The 17,864-nt window shown below is 42.4% G+C and overlaps 1 protein-coding gene across 1 annotated transcript; it reads right to left on the bottom strand.

The window, feature by feature from the left end:
* Positions 1-9,538: 9,538 nt before the first annotated feature.
* Positions 9,539-17,456, bottom strand: LOC108892310 (zinc transporter ZIP10-like). The gene is given in 12 exon segments (XM_018689799.2): positions 9,539-11,922; positions 12,106-12,296; positions 14,759-14,839; positions 15,925-16,134; positions 16,137-16,244; positions 16,438-16,523; positions 16,608-16,702; positions 16,704-16,747; positions 16,750-16,792; positions 17,125-17,282; positions 17,285-17,299; positions 17,432-17,456. Coding segments are annotated over 12 exon segments (1,209 nt in total). The 3' UTR covers positions 9,539-11,769.
* Between the last annotated feature and the right edge of the window lie 408 nt (positions 17,457-17,864).

Below are 17,864 nucleotides of genomic sequence, written 5' to 3'. Positions count from 1 at the left end.
ACAATTTACAGATTTAACTAAATTCAAATAAATTTTATTTGTATAGCACAGATTTTAGTAGTTTCAACTTGTACTGTTGAAACTAAATCCAGTAACAGATTACTTTGACTATTACATCTTACTTCTGATATTGCTCATTACTTTTACATTATTTGAATTACCTCTGTCCTGGTCTCAAACAACTTTTTCATTGTTACGAAGACTCTGTGATTGTGGACTACGTCTCTGTGATCGCGGACAATGTCTCTGTTCGTGGACGATGTCTCCCTCATCCTCAACAATGTCTCTCCGATCATGGACCATGTCTCTGTGATCGTGGACGACATGGTGGATGAAGTGGTGACACCTGGAGGAAATCAAAGAGAAACATACAAAGGAAAATGATCAATACTCTACTACCTATTCCTCATCAACAGTTTATCCATGAAAACAGATAATTATTCAATGATATGTTTTGATATTTTCATTTTATCCTTCAATTCCTCCTTTTCGTTGAACTGTTCTCACATGAACTATAAATAAACTTGATTAGTGAGTTAAGTCTATTTTTGACAAATAATGAACTATTCAGATTGAAGATCAAATACTGAGGATAAACAGTTTAATGTCAGTGCTCTGTGTTGAACAGTTGATGTAAAGTTGTTTGTGAATTACCTGGAGGTCTCTGTCCTGGTCTCAAACAACTTCTTCATTGTACGAAGACTCTGATCGTGGACTACGTCTCTGTGATCGCGGACAATGTCTCTGAGATTATGGACAAAGTCTCTGCAACCATGGACAATGTCTTTGTGATCGTGGACGATGTCTCTGAGATCATAGACGGTGTCTCTGTAACCATCGACAAATGTTTCCATGATCGCGGTCATGCCGTCGAATCGAGGAACCACAGTGTCACTACCGATTCTTGCGCAGAGCTCTACGAAGCATGGGACAATGTCTCTGATCATGGACAACGTCTCTCTCGTCTTTGACAAGGTCGCTGCGATCGTGGACAATGTCTCTGATTGTGGACGATGTCTCCCTCATCCTCAACAATGTCTCTCCGATCATGGACCATGTCTCTGTGACCGTGGAATGACGTTGTGGATGAAGTGGTGACACCTGGAGGAAATCAAAGAGAAACATACAAAGGAAAATGATCAATACTCTACTACCTATTCCTCATCAACAGTTTAACCATGAAAACAGATAATTATTCAACATTACAGTTGAATGAGAACATTTAACAAAACCTTTTTATGCCTTAATATTCAATGACATGTTTTGACATTTTCATTTTATCCTTCAATTCCTCCTTGTCGTTGAACTGTTCTCACATGAACTATATAAATAAACTTTATTAGTGAATTAAGTCGATTTTTGACAAATAATGAACTATTCAGATTGAAGATCAAATACTGAACATAAACAGTTTAATGTCAGTGCTCTGTGTTGGACAGCTGATGTAAAGTTGTTTGTGAATTACCTGGAGGCCTCTGTCCTGGTCTCAAACAACTTCTTCACTGTATAAAGACTCTCTGTGATCGTGGACTACGTCTCTGTAATCGCGGACAATGTCTCTGAGATTATGGACAAAGTCTCTGTGATCATGGACAATGTCTTTGTGATCGTGGACGATGTCTCTGAGATCATAAACGGTGTCTCTGTAACCATCGACAAATGTTTCCATGATCGTGGTCATGCCGTCGAATCGAGGAACCACAGTGTCACTACCGATTCTTGCGCAGAGCTCTACGAAGCATGGGACAATGTCTCTGATCATGGACAACGTCTCTCTCGTCTTTGACAAGGTCGCTGCGATCGTGGACAATGTCTGTGATCGTGGACGATGTCTCCCTCATCCTCAACAATGTCTCTCCGATCATGGACCATGTCGCTGTGATCGTGGAATGACGTTGTGGACAAAGTGGTGACACCTGGAGGAAATCAAAGAGAAACATACAAAGGAAAATGATCAATACTCTACTACCTATTCCTCATCAACAGTTTAACCATGAAAACAGATAATTATTCAATATGTTTTGATATTTTCATTTTATCCTTAAATTTCTGATTTTCTTTGAACTGTTCTCACATGAACTATGTAAATAAACTTCATTAGTGAATTAAGTCTATTTCTGACAAATAATGAACTATTCAGATTGAAGATCAAATACTGAGGATAAACAGTTTTTTTTAAACTTTCTTTTTATTAATTTTTCAGTTATTTTTTTCAACAATAAAGGACAAACAAGGTAACATAAAACAAAGAGAGAACTAAATTGTATAGAACAGACAGGTTGACAAGATTGACATAGGCCTTATATTAGAGCAAATGGGGTTATCAATCACCCAGACAATGAGTTACACGTAAAAGAATAAGAAGTCCACTTTTCCCAGTACTTAGTAAACTGCTCAGCTTGTAGTCTTAGGATGAAAGACAGTTTTGAGGATAAACAGTTTAATGTCAGTGCTCTGTGTTGGACAGGTGATGTAAAGCTGTTTGTGAATTACCTGGAGGCCTCTGTCCTGGTCTCAAAGAACTTCTTCACTGTACAAAGACTCTCTGTGATCGTGGACTACGTCTCTGTGATCGTGGACTACGTCTCTGTGATCGTGGACTACGTCTCTGTGATCGCGGACAATGTCTCTGAGATTATGGACAAAGTCTCTGTGATCATGGACAATGTCTTTGTGATCGTGGACGATGTCTCTGAGATCATAGACGGTGTCTCTGTAACCATCGACAAATGTTTCCATGATCGCGGTCATGCCGTCGAATCGAGGAACCACAGTGTCACTACCGATTCTTGCGCAGAGCTCTACGAAGCATGGGACAATGTCTCTGATCATGGACAACGTCTCTCTCGTCTTTGACAAGGTCTCTGCGATCGTGGACAATGTCTCTGATCGTGGACGATGTCTCCCTCATCCTCAACAATGTCTCTCCGATCATGGACCATGTCTCTGCGATCGTGGACGACATGGTGGATGAAGTGCTGACACCTGGAGGAAATCAAAGAGAAACATACAAAGGAAAATGATCAATACTCTACTACCTATTCCTCATCAACAGTTTAACCATGAAAACAGATAATTATTCAACATTACAGTTGAATGAGAACATTTAACAAAACCTTTTTATGCCTTAATATACAATATGTTTTGATATTTTCATTTTGTCCTTAAATTTCTGCTTTTCTTTGAACTGTTCTCACATGAACTATAAATAAACTTCATTAGTGAATTAAGTCGATTTCTGACAAATAATGAACTATTCAGATTGAAGATCAAATACTGAGGATAAACAGTTTTTTTTAAACTTTCTTTTTATTAATTTTTCAGTTATTTTTTTCAACAATAAAGGACAAACAAGGTAACATAAAACAAAGAGAGAACTAAATTGTATAGAACAGACAGGTTGACAAGATTGACATAGGCCTTATATTAGAGCAAATGGGGTTATCAATCACCCAGACAATGAGTTACACGTAAAAGAATAAGAAGTCCACTTTTCCCAGTACTTAGTAAACTGCTCAGCTTGTAGTCTTAGGATGAAAGACAGTTTTGAGGATAAACAGTTTAATGTCAGTGCTCTGTGTTGGACAGTTGATGTAAAGCTGTTTGTGAATTACCTGGAGGCCTCTGTCCTGGTCTCAAACAACTTCTTCACTGTACAAAGACTCTCTGTGATCGTGGACTACGTCTCTGTGATCGCGGACAATGTCTCTGAGATTATGGACAAAGTCTCTGTGATCATGGACAATGTCTTTGTGATCGTGGACGATGTCTCTGAGATCATAGACGGTGTCTCTGTAACCATCGACAAATGTTTCCATGATCGCGGTCATGCCGTCGAATCGAGGAACCACAGTGTCACTACCGATTCTTGCGCAGAGCTCTACGAAGCATGGGACAATGTCTCTGATCACGGACAACGTCTCTCTCGTCTTTGACAAGGTCTCTGCGATCGTGGACAATGTCTGTGATCGTGGACGATGTCTCCCTCATCCTCAACAATGTCTCTCCGATCATGGACCATGTCTCTGCGATCGTGGACGACATGGTGGATGAAGTGCTGACACCTGGAGGAAATCAAAGAGAAACATACAAAGGAAAATGATCAATACACTACTACCTATTCCTCATCAACAGTTTAACCATGAAAACAGATAATTATTCAACATTACAGTTGAATGAGAACATTTAACAAAACCTTTTTATGCCTTAATATACAATATGTTTTGATATTTTCATTTTGTCCTTAAATTCCTCCTTTTCGTTGAACTGTTCTCACATGAACTATATAAATAAACTTTATTAGTGAATTAAGTCGATTTTTGACAAATAATGAACTATTCAGATTGAAGATCAAATACTGAACATAAACAGTTTAATGTCAGTGCTCTGTGTTGGACAGCTGATGTAAAGTTGTTTGTGAATTACCTGGAGGCCTCTGTCCTGGTCTCAAACAACTTCTTCACTGTATAAAGACTCTCTGTGATCGTGGACTACGTCTCTGTAATCGCGGACAATGTCTCTGAGATTATGGACAAAGTCTCTGTGATCATGGACAATGTCTTTTTGATCGTGGACGATGTCTCTGAGATCATAGACGGTGTCTCTGTAACCATCGACAAATGTTTCCATGATCGTGGTCATGCCGTCGAATCGAGGAACCACAGTGTCACTACCGATTCTTGCGCAGAGCTCTACGAAGCATGGGACAATGTCTCTGATCATGGACAACGTCTCTCTCGTCTTAGACAAGGTCGCTGCGATCGTGGACAATGTCTCTAATCATGGACGATGTCTCCCTCATCCTCAACAATGTCTCTCCGATCATGGACCATGTCTCTGTGATCGTGGAATGACGTTGTGGACAAAGTGGTGACACCTGGAGGAAATCAAAGAGAAACATACAAAGGAAAATGATCAATACTCTACTACCTATTCCTCATCAACAGTTTAACCATGAAAACAGATAATTATTCAATGATATGTTTTGATATTTTCATTTTATCCTTAAATTTCTGATTTTCTTTGAACTGTTCTCACATGAACTATGTAAATAAACTTCATTAGTGAATTAAATCTATTTTTGACAAATAATGAACTATTCAGATTGAAGATCAAATACTGAGGATAAACAGTTTTTTTTTAACTTTCTTTTTATTAATTTTTCAGTTATTTTTTTCAACAATAAAGGACAAACAAGGTAACATAAAACAAAGAGAGAACTAAATTGTATAGAACAGACAGGTTGACAAGATTGACATAGGCCTTACATTAGAGCAAATGGGGTTATCAATCACCCAGACAATGAGTTACACGTTAAAGAATAAGAAGTTCACTTTTCCCAGTACTTAGTAAACTGCTCAGCTTGTAGTCTTAGGATGAAAGACAGTTTTGAGGATAAACAGTTTAATGTCAGTGCTCTGTGTTGGACAGGTGATGTAAAGCTGTTTGTGAATTACCTGGAGGCCTCTGTCCTGGTCTCAAACAACTTCTTCACTGTACAAAGACTCTCTGTGATCGTGGACTACGTCTCTGTGATCGTGGACTACGTCTCTGTGATCGCGGACAATGTCTCTGAGATTATGGACAAAGTCTCTGTGATCATGGACAATGTCTTTTTGATCGTGGACGATGTCTCTGAGATCATAGACGGTGTCTCTGTAACCATCGACAAATGTTTCCATGATCGCGGTCATGCCGTCGAATCGAGGAACCACAGTGTCACTACCGATTCTTGCGCAGAGCTCTACGAAGCATGGGACAATGTCTCTGATCATGGACAACGTCTCTCTCGTCTTTGACAAGGTCGCTGCGATCGTGGACAATGTCTCTGATCGTGGACGATGTCTCCCTCATCCTCAACAATGTCTCTCCGATCATGGACCATGTCGCTGTGATCATGGACGACATGGTGGATGAAGTGGTGACAGCTGGAGGAAATCAAAGAGAAACATACAAAGGAAAATGATCAATACACTACTACCTATTCCTCATCAACAGTTTAACCATGAAAACAGATAATTATTCAACATTACAGTTGAATGAGAACATTTAACAAAACCTTTTTATGCCTTAATATACAATATGTTTTGATACTTTCATTTTGTCCTTAAATTTCTGCTTTTCTTTGAACTGTTCTCACATGAACTATATAAATAAACTTGATTAGTGAATTAAGTCTATTTTTGACAAATAATGAACTATTCAGATTGAAGATCAAATACTGATGATAAAGAGTTTAATGTCAGTGCTCTGTGTTGGACAGTTGATGTAAAGTTGTTTGTGAATTACCTGGAGGCCTCTGTCCTGGTCTCAAACAACTTCTTCATTGTACGAAGACTCTGATCGTGGACTACGTCTCTGTGATCGCGGACAATGTCTCTGAGATTATGGACAAAGTCTCTGTGATCATGGACAATGTCTTTTTGATCGTGGACGATGTCTCTGAGATCATAGACGGTGTCTCTGTAACCATCGACAAATGTTTCCATGATCGTGGTCATGCCGTCGAATCGAGGAACCACAGTGTCACTACCGATTCTTGCGCAGAGCTCTACGAAGCATGGGACAATGTCTCTGATCATGGACAACGTCTCTCTCGTCTTTGACAAGGTCGCTGCGATCGTGGACAATGTCTGTGATCGTGGACGATGTCTCCCTCATCCTCAACAATGTCTCTCCGATCATGGACCATGTCGCTGTGATCATGGACGACATGGTGGATGAAGTGGTGACAGCTGGAGGAAATCAAAGAGAAACATACAAAGGAAAATGATCAATACACTACTACCTATTCCTCATCAACAGTTTAACCATGAAAACAGATAATTATTCAACATTACAGTTGAATGAGAACATTTAACAAAACCTTTTTATGCCTTAATATACAATATGTTTTGATACTTTCATTTTGTCCTTAAATTTCTGCTTTTCTTTGAACTGTTCTCACATGAACTATATAAATAAACTTGATTAGTGAATTAAGTCTATTTTTGACAAATAATGAACTATTCATATTGAAGATCAAATACTGATGATAAAGAGTTTAATGTCAGTGCTCTGTGTTGGACAGTTGATGTAAAGTTGTTTGTGAATTACCTGGAGGCCTCTGTCCTGGTCTCAAACAACTTCTTCATTGTACGAAGACTCTGATCGTGGACTACGTCTCTGTGATCGCGGACAATGTCTCTGAGATTATGGACAAAGTCTCTGTGATCATGGACAATGTCTTTGTGATCGTGGACGATGTCTCTGAGATCATAGACGGTGTCTCTGTAACCATCGACAAATGTTTCCATGATCGCGGTCATGCCGTCGAATCGAGGAACCACAGTGTCACTACCGATTCTTGCGCAGAGCTCTACGAAGCATGGGACAATGTCTCTGATCATGGACAACGTCTCTCTCGTCTTTGACAAGGTCGCTGCGATCGTGGACAATGTCTGTGATCGTGGACGATGTCTCCCTCATCCTCAACAATGTCTCTCCGATCATGGACCATGTCTCTGTGATCATGGAATGACGTTGTGGACAAAGTGGTGAAACCTGGAGGAATCAAAGAGAAACATACAAAGGAAAATGATCAATACTCTACTACCTGTTCCTCATCAACAGTTTAACCATGAAAATAGATAATTATTCAACATTACAGCTGAACCACAACATTGAACAAACATCAGAGGCTGCTTCAGAAAATCAACAGTTGACTGTCATCACCTCCTGAAGAACCAACAGCAACATATATTTGGGAAAACGTAAAATGATCATTAATTGTGTGTCTGAAGCAATCATGTATGTTACTGTGAACTGCACAACAATAATAATAATCACCCAAGTAAATTTTTGATTGCAGAATTTTAACTTACAGAATACTTTCTTCTGATTTAATACAAACTCATCAGTTCTTATTATATACAGAACTAAATTAATAAAATACCAAGGTTTGAGCTGGGATTTACCCAGTGATACTTAAAAAAAAAACAAAAAAACAAAGCGACTGCCTGTATGAATAATTAATCTCATCAACACATATTTTTCAGACTGGGTAAATGTTTTGGACACATACCTGTTGGTCTGTAAGGTGAGAGCTGGTGTTTCTGTCCAGACTGCAGCAGCTGAACAAGTAGACCTGGACAATACAAATGCAACACTTGATTAACTAACTAACACAAAAAAGAAATGGCAACTTTATACCACTAAAATCCACATAGTGTAGGAGAACACACTAAAACACAATTACAAGTAAAACTGACCTAAAAGAAAAAAGCAATGTGAACAAATTGAAAGAATAAATTTGACTTTAAAAGCTTAAATTTTGGTGTAATCTCAGCTCAGACACTGTGGAGGAGCACAGAGTCAAAATGTAGTTTTCAAACCTTTAACACTAAACTGTGCTCAATCAAGCCTCAAGTCCAAACAAACCGAACCACGCTCTAGTCAAAGAAACACAAACACACTTTAAACCCCGCAAATAAGAACCACCACAATGAGGAAAAAGCCCCGAAGGCATCTTTAAAGAAACAAGGCTAATGCTAACGCTAGTGGCTAATGCTAACGCTGACGTCCAGGTGTAAAGCAGCCACGCACAGACACAATATGATACAAAATGACCACAAATAGACACAGAACGATGAAAACGACCGATATAAACCGAGTTAAAATGGCCAGGGTGGCGCACGAAGTTACAAAAAGATGCAGAATGTCGGTTAAAAAAGGCTGCAAACAAATACAACAGGGATTTAAATAGAGTAGCACGTGCCCCTTGTACTTTAAGTCGTCCATGTTGGAGGTCTACAACTCATGTTAGGGACGCCTCAGTCACGGAAACACAAAGACACGCTTACCACACGCGATAAAAAAGTCTGGAAACGTAAATAGGGTCAAAATCAAGGATCAAAAGATATAATTTAAAGAGAGGGCTAATGCTAAAGCTAGCCGCTAACTCAAATGCTAACGCTAGCCGCTAGCTAGTTCGCTATTTAACCTTACCTTAGTTCCGCATGTGTATTCAGCGTCCAGCCTCACTCCTGCTCGACAAAGGAGCAGCTCAAAAGCTTGTTTTAGCATCCAGGCTTCTTCCGAAATTCAGTTTTCTCACAGTACTTACAAACAGAGACAACGGCTCAAACGCTGGTATTAATCTGTTTTCCGGCTCCGTTTCTCCGCCTCTCTGGGCTCCTCCCACAAACTCATGACCAATGACGACACACACACGACGACCAATCACAACGCACGCAAGACGACAGACGGCAGACAAAAACGCCAATTGGCCAGCTGACTCTGTTCCGCCTAGCAACCGCCTCTGATTGGCCTTATAATACAGCCACGGGGAAGGTGGGATACCGATAGCCCAACATTAGCTTTTTACTTCCGGAGATTGTATTTAGGCTTCAAACACCAGAACAGTGGTGTTAATATGTGAGGATTATCTGATTAACTAAACCAGGAAGAGAGGTTTTAACAGCAGCCAAAGCGTTCCCCAACCTGCAGGTCTGGGAACACAAACTGAAGCAGGAGGCAGAACAAAGTGTTACACTACGAGTCAAGGATCTTATCAGAGTTTATTTTCTTTTTGTAATGGGGAGAATGCACAGACAAGGCAAACAGCACAGATGTCACATTTTACATTTTATATTCAGATTGCTAAACAAATATACATACAACAAAGCAAAAAAAAAAATGCGAACAATTGTTTCATTTTACGGACTTTTTTTTGTCCAATGAACTGTGAAGAAACTTTGTATTTGGGGCGTAGAGTCTGAAGTGTCACTTACTCTTATGAAATACATGACAGGACAGTTTAGATTTAAATCATAGGTGTAACACAGGAAAAATACTGGTAATCCTTTAAAAAAACATGATCAAAATGAATAATAATGATGTTAGAACAGTATGAAATTACATTCAGGTCCTGTTTAATCATTTTTAGCACTGAAATTAGATATGAACACAAGATGAAATAATAAAATGGCTGTAAGAGATGAAGACGATGCAGATGATGGGTTCTGTTCTGCTGCCTGCATGTTTGATTTTAGCTTAAAAAAAAGGCTCGTAACACTAGTTACACTACACCCCATGATCTTCACACACACTTAATTTAAAAAGTAACAAATGTTGTCAATATTTTAACTTGGCAGTACAAAGAATGAAAACAACTCTACACTCGACACGATGTCTGTACCGTTTCACTCATGCTTCATGCACGACTCAGTCAGATCGATAACATGACGATGATTTACAGCCAGTTAAGACACAGACGATGGATGTCACACAGTGACAGGATAAATGAAGCCACACACATTATCTGTGTGCTCCAGCAGCTGAAGCTAGGCTAACTAACTTAGCATGTCAATGGAATGTCAGGGCAGGGGTCGGGGGTCAGGTGGAGAGGGGAGCAGCGTCAAGCACCAGCCACTGAAATGCCACGCTCGGGCCAGATTTGGCACGGTCACCAGATTGGACTGTTCACACCCAAACAAACAGGAGTAATGGTTGTAAAAGAAAAATTAAAAACAATAATAATAATGATCTTTTGTCTTGTGGTTTGACAACCATTAGAAGAGCAGGGGGGCGCTCGTCTGAAAACACAGTGACGCAGGAGTGCTGTCCTCGATTGTCAGGAAGTTCAATGATTCGAAAAGGAACAAACATTTTGCTTTTAGCTGCTCGGCTACTGACACTATAAAGACTTCATGTATTTACAGTACATCAAAAAAAATCTGCATTAATGTGACAACTCAACCTCCTACTGTCATTAAGCGTCCACTGCGGGGCGGTCCGATCGGACAAAGCACCGCTTAGGAACTCAAAGAGGCACCCTAAATAAACTACACAACTCTTTGATGAGAATGTGTTTCACATTTTGAAGCTGCTGATTCTTATAAAGAAATATAAAATATAAAGGCCTACCAAGCCTACAGATTGTCAAAACCTTAAAAAAAATTGGTCAGACACTTTCTAAACAACAAAAAAAGAAACATTCATTACTGTAAATGCTAATTTGTAAAGGCTTTGGCAGCTGTGTTAGTTATTATTATTATTCAACTACAGAAGGTTTAACAACCCCACAAACTTCATTAGACAATTAAACCTAAGTCAAAGTAATAAATGGAGAATGCAGCAAAACTATAACACGTACGGTCAGGGGAACACTTTTCTAGTTTGACACAGCAGCTTTTCAGGAGAAGCAACGCGAGTTAAAGTTTTTTACTCTCAGCTGAGGCGAGCTCTGCGATGTTGTAGTGCTGCTCCAGTGGCCAGGGCTTGGCACACCGAGACGCGACACGACTGATACGATAAGTTGGCGACGGATAGGCGGGTGGGATGCGCACCACAGATGATGGGACACAGCACAGGGTGGGTACGAGACGGCGACACAGGAGGAGGGGGATACGGCGACAAACGTGCTAACAACAGGAGATGATGGAGAGCGCCATGACAGCAGGAAGACGGGCCCTGCTCCACCTCAGTATCTACAGCTCTGTTTTCTTTAATGGTTCAGAGCAGAGGTGGTGTTTTCTGGTTGAAGCTTTAATTTTTTTTTTGCTGCACAGGGAGCAGACAGATTGGAGCTGACGGAGGAGATGGTGTCATGAGATATGCATAAACCGCCGCTGCATGATTGGAAATGGAGGCACGGGGCTGTGAATGAGACTCACACTGCATGCAGGACTGGGATGCGTTACACTGCAAACAAAGCGTGATAAGGCCAAGAAGAACAATACTGAAACATCCAGCTCTCCCCCTCCTCCTCCTCTTCTTCCTCTTCTTCTACTAAAAGCCAAAATCAAAAACGATGCGGTCCTCGAAGATGGCGATGAGCAGCATGATGCCGAACCCGGTCAGCATGCCCAGGTTCTGCAGGATAAAGTGTCCCAGCTGGCAGCGCTTGTGGTCCTCGCTGTCCCCGTGAAGCATTTCTGGCAGCTATGAGAGAGAGACAGAGCAACCAGTTGGTGATGAGAGACAGACTTCCCCTGGATTAGCATTGCAGATCAGGAGGCAGAGGAGAAAGTGAAAGTTAAGCTGATGTTTGAAAGGAGGGAAGGAGGGAAGGGGGAGGGGGGTAATTATCACTCTGGGGCTGTCGAATGCACCGTGCCAACTCACCATATCCACCAGAGCCACGTAGAGGAACATGCCAGCTGTGATGGCGAAGATCCAGTTGGTGACATTGTGTGTGTACTGGCCCACAACCGTGCCGATCAGCATGCCAACGTAGGCCATGAGGGCGGACAGCAGATTGTAGACAATGGCCTGCTTCACCGACATCCCGGCTTTCAGCAGCACCGCAAAGTCACCTGTCAGCCACGACACACACACACACACACATATGTTTAAACACCATTACACCAATTTCCACGTGTCCGTCTCTCATTCTGACACACAGCTCCCAACATGCAACACTGGTGTCACGACTGATTCTGCCGCGTTCACAAGTTGTATGTAAAGGTGTAAAGCAGTGACAGCACCGCGTCCAGTTCCTGTTTACAGTTTGCAAACTCTCTGCTCCCTGTCGGTGAAAAGGCTCTGGCACATGTCACGCTGTGTATTTTTTCCTGTTTCTGACTCCCTCCACACAGCTGAGAAACAGACCAGGAGCCGCTCTTTCCAAGAAATATGTCTTTAACTCCCCCTCTGTTGCACTTATGATTACATATGCATGCCGTAGCCTCTCTACCCTCTTCAATCATCGCCGGGCCAAATGCGGGAAGAGGCCCAAGTCTCAGCGGAAACGCCCTGGATTTGGAAAGAGAGATGAATACTGAGAAGGGGGTGGCCTACATTTCCTGCTCCGTGTAACAAGCGGCCTCTTTTCCTCGCTAATTACCACAATGAATATATTACCACTCTGCTCTCATCCATCAATCAAAGCCAGGGGGAAAAAAGCAAGTGAAGTTAAAGAAAGACAATCTGCACACACCTCACTTTCAATGGCCTGTTTTTTTTTTTATTGCTGCCTCCCCAGTCCCAGTCCCTCAGACACTCAGACACGCCTTCCGTCGCCTCATCTACTGCAATTAACACACCCATCACTGCCAATTAGCTTCACTCTGGGTGGTTAAAGAACCCTCATAATCATCATCTTTGCCATCCAGCTGCCAGTCGCAGGGAACAGCTTTTGTGTTCGGGAGGAGCTGAGAGCTGCACTCGTCAAACCGCTGGGTTTGTCTGACGAGCCGCCAGACAGGGGAGGAGGAGGTTGAAGCCTCCTTGAAAAACGGGCACTGAATTAAATGGGAAATGTGAAATTGCGTGGACAGAAAAGAGAGCGATCTCTCGAATCCTCACACGCTGCTCGAGACAGGACGTGCTGCAGTTAACCATCTGGAAACTCGAGCACAAGAGAGTGAAAATAAAGAGACAAAAAGTTCTTCTTCTACACAATCCTGAAGCCTGAATAGAGGACGGGAATCGCATTGCATTCTGGGTTGTCGCCGCGATGTTCCTGTTCACGCAGAAACCAAAACATACGACAGATGACGACGGGTAACGAGGATGAAGACACTAAAGAACGATCAGAGAAAAACTGAACCACAAGAAAATCACAAGCAAGACAGAGAGAAAGCATTAGGCTAATTTCAGCCTGTACAATACAGTAACTGTACTCTTTCTAAATAACGCTCCTCTGCCTGGTTTACATCTCATAGTTCTTCTTACTTAATATTTGATGTGGCACTTTAATATCTTCACATCTTTTACCTTGTAGTTGCACTAATTTGTACAGTGAATCTTTCAGAGGTGAAGTAGTTTTGTGTCGTTTATTATTCTGGTGTAGGAGAAGGAGCAGGAGCTTCACTGTCTTCATCGTCCGAGCTAACGGCAACGACTTCTGTGTGCCCACGGTGTAAAGACAGGACCCAGTCAGGATCAAACTGTCCCAGCATCAACTTTCAAATCCAAAACCAAAGTCAGTCTCCATCTATCTCCAGTCTACACTCGCGTTTGTGTGAACCAATGGCCCATAATGCATTGCATAACTGACGTACTGAGCTCTACAACAGATTACTGACAGTGTCCACTCTCCTCACATATTTCCCCCTTTTCTCCCCCAGACAACAGCAGGACAGGATGCTGCAGGGCAGACAAACACAGGCTATTATTCACCAGTTCACAAACTGCCATAATCGACACTACTCTATTCATCAAGCACACAAACGAGGCATGGAAAGTGCAGCGTGATGAGACACATCATTAGTACTGATCTGCAGTGGATGGCCCCATTGTCTGCCCCGCTCTCGCCACCTCTCTCCTCTCACTATAAACAAACAGGCAGAGGAGAGCACCGCAAACAAAACTGCTCGAATCAACCCGAATCAAAAGGGTCCTCGGAGACAATACATCTGAATGCAAATGAACGCACCGGCAGCTGTAACCGTCTCTGAGTCTGACTGCATTGAACAACGTGTGCCAGGCGCAGTGCATCATCTTCACTGACAGGCCATTTCGCCGCTGTCAGACAAAAAGCTGTTAATCTGGCCCCCCCCAAAAAAAGAGTGATGATTATTGACACCGCTGGGTTTCTAACAGGTTTCAGGGGACAGATGATCACAAGACTCACTCAGACTCGCACTAAAGTTTCAGCTCAAGTGGGAAAAAGAGCAGAGGCAGTGATTTAAACCCCAAATTAACATTATGTGAACTAACTGTGCAGCCTCTGCTCAGCTTTGTTCTGAATAAATGAAGTGTGGAGTGTGTAACGACTAACTGACTTGTTGTTTTTATTTTATTTTAACACTTTCTCTTGGTGCGCTCCACTCACCGAGTTCATGAGGTAATTCATGGCAGAAAACAGCCACTGATGTGCTGATGCCTCCCGTCAGGTTTGCACTAAACGCTGCACCTGTGGAGAAAAGTTCACAGTGTCAGAGAACGGAAAAGTTCAACATTACTTCATTTTAAAAAAATCGAAGATGTGGGCAGATTTTCAGAGGCGACAGCAAAACAGAGACTCAGCAAGAGTCCCATTTATTTTTCACAGAGACAGTGTTACGTGATGTACAGTTGGACTTTTATTTTTCAAAATAAATAATAGTAAATAATAGTACTCTTTGGAATCAGTGCAGTATTGATCAATAACAGTGAACCCTGCTGCAGTGTGCAAACGTCCACATCAAAGATTTAGATAAACCATTTTACTACTATAATCGCTTTTTATCTTAACCAGACTCCATTGACAAAAGCAGTAATTTAACTGATGAGAACACACTAACACTGCTCCCTCTGTCTGTTAGTTTGTTAAGTTACCATGTGGTACTTTTACTCATGTAAATAATCTGATTACTCCCTCCAACAGTGAAAGTCAATCAATAACCCAGACAAACTAACCGATCGAGGCAGTGGTATTCCAGCAGCTCCTGTGTTGTGCTCGGTAAAATTACTGTTTTTGTCAATGGAGTCTGGTAGTGATTGTCAGGTAGTCTGTTCTTGATCAATAATGCACCGATTCCAGAGTTTTGTCTCCTGTTTTGTTCCAAAATACCAGATTATCCTTTCACTTGTCAACATATTTGGCTATTTACAATCCATGTTCCTTAGATATGTGACTTATGAAACCCTGGATCTGGATCTGTGTTTTTGAGACTGTAATTGGCAGATTGTTAATATTATCTGTATCTGTATATCTGAGTTAATTTCAGTATATGATGGAAAGCAGGAGCAATTTTCTGGCTTTGTTCTTTCTTATTGGTTATTGAGTTACAGGCCATTTTTAAACCCTTAATTGTCTCACTCTCCATCTGATGCCAGCTTAAAGTCCCCAGGATGTTGAATGTAGATGTAACTATAGATGGTTAACAACCTGTCTCTGTGTCTGACTGAAATGCCGTACTTTGGCAGCATCAAACACACTAACATTTGCTGGTGGATTTACACCAGGAATTCTTGTGTGTTGTGTTGCACAGTGGACACACTGCAGAGGGTTGTTACCTATAGCCAGGCCGTCACTGAAGTTATGCATGCCGTCGCCCATTATGACCATCCAGGCGATGCTGGCTATCCCCGCATCCTTCATCTCCTGGTCTGAGTGGCAGTTCCCTCCATGAGAGTGGCCGTGGCCGTGGCTGTGCGAGTGTCTGTGCTGCTTGGCCTTGCGTCCGTTTTCCTTGGCTGGGTGACGGGGGGTCCTGTTGGGGGTTGCGGGTGGTGCAGCGGCGTCTTGTTGGTGGGAGAGTCCGGGGCGTCTGGAGCCTCGGTGAGCTGCGTGTCGTTGTGACCGTTGTCGCAGGAAGACGACCGTGCTGTCGGGTCTGGAAGAGAGAAGAGATGAGAGGGGTGTGTTCAGCCCGAGGTTAACGAAGCGCTGTGGGACGTGAGCTGCTGTAGGCGATGTCTGTGTGTCCAGGTCATGGTACATCTTCAAGAAAACTATAAGAAGTCCAGTTGTCTTCAGCTCTGGCACTTGAGACTGCTGTAACGACGCTTCTTACCTCACTGAGCGGCTTCAGTGGAGCCACTCTGCGTCTGAGCGCCGGTTATAGCTGTGATCCGACAACTTCCTGCCGATCTTTCCCTCCTCACTCACCTTTCTTCATGCCCTGAAAGCAGCAACACAGCTTTATTTCTCTATCCAGCCAGCTGCTTGTGATAAATAACTGCCAGGTTCGGCCAACGGCTCACGCTCATTCCTTACCCTTTGGTCTTTGTAGTGCTTAAACATGCCGATGCAGTGTTCGATGATGAACAGGAGGTAGATGCCGGCTAGCGCCCGTCAGCCCCTTCCACACTCCATCCAAGGCCGTTACCAGATCGGTGCGGGCTCGACCCCGTGCTCGCCGTGGTCGTGCTGCCCTTGGGACTGAGAGCCAGAGAGAGCAACAGAAGACGATGAGAGGCGGAAAAGGATAACACATTCATCAGGACATGGATTTTATCTCAAATCCCTGATGCCTCTAAACCACTGATCAGAAAGAGCAGTGTACTCACAAAATCGCTCATAAAAAGAGCAATATTCGAATTAGCTGAGCTGTGAAACACAAGAATTCCACTAAACTTTTTTACAGAAATGTTTTATACAACATAACACGACAGCATAAACTATATTGTCGACATAAAAATAACTCATATAAGCTTTCTTCTTGCTCCACAAAAGATTTTTACTCGTCTTCCGGCTCTCTGTGGAATACTCACATGAGGCAGCAGGTGTAGTAGAGCGTCGCCACTGAGCGTGCCCACTGCCAGCGCCACCAGGAAGGTGAGCAGGAACTTGAAGCAGGATTGGTTGAGGATGGGCACGAGCACCACGCCCAGCAGAGACAGCAGGCTGATGATGGTGATGGACACGAAGCCCAGACCCAGACCCAGACTGGAGAAAGAGAGGAAGAAAGAAAAGCTAAATTATCTTGATACAGGAGAATAAATACGACATGAGCAGCTCTATCGCGCTCGACTTCTGCCTGGATGTTTATTTCCGATCCTGTTCACATGTGAGGGAAACTATGCTCCGGAGTTTTCCGATCCATGTGTCCTTGTGATGACACACGCTGCCTACGGCAAGAAACGTGAAGTGACATCTCAGCAGAATTTTACTCGCCTCATTTTTCATTCAAGGCTGCGCTCGTGAGACATGAAGCAGAAGAGGAGAAGTCAGAAACGTACACTATCATTTAAACTGTCCCGGCTGTCAGCCCGTGACGCATTTCAAAACAGCACGAGACAGAGTGAGAAAAAGTTTAGAATTCTTTCGTCACAGAGGACAAAATGTTTAATGTGCTATGAAATTCAATGTAACAGCAAAGTGGGTGGGTGTTTGCTGAAGTAATGCTGGTCCTTCACTGCTGACATTCAGCTGTACTGTAGGGCATCCACTGACTAAAACACAGCGTGCATGAAATGCACATCTTACAGACAATTGACTTCTGTTTGGTATT

The sequence above is a fragment of the Lates calcarifer genome, linkage group LG1, assembly GCF_001640805.2.
Source record: "Lates calcarifer isolate ASB-BC8 linkage group LG1, TLL_Latcal_v3, whole genome shotgun sequence".
Classification (NCBI taxonomy): domain Eukaryota; kingdom Metazoa; phylum Chordata; class Actinopteri; family Centropomidae; genus Lates; species Lates calcarifer.
Note: the sequence above shows the minus strand (reverse complement) of the source record. Positions and strands in the feature narration are given on the sequence as shown.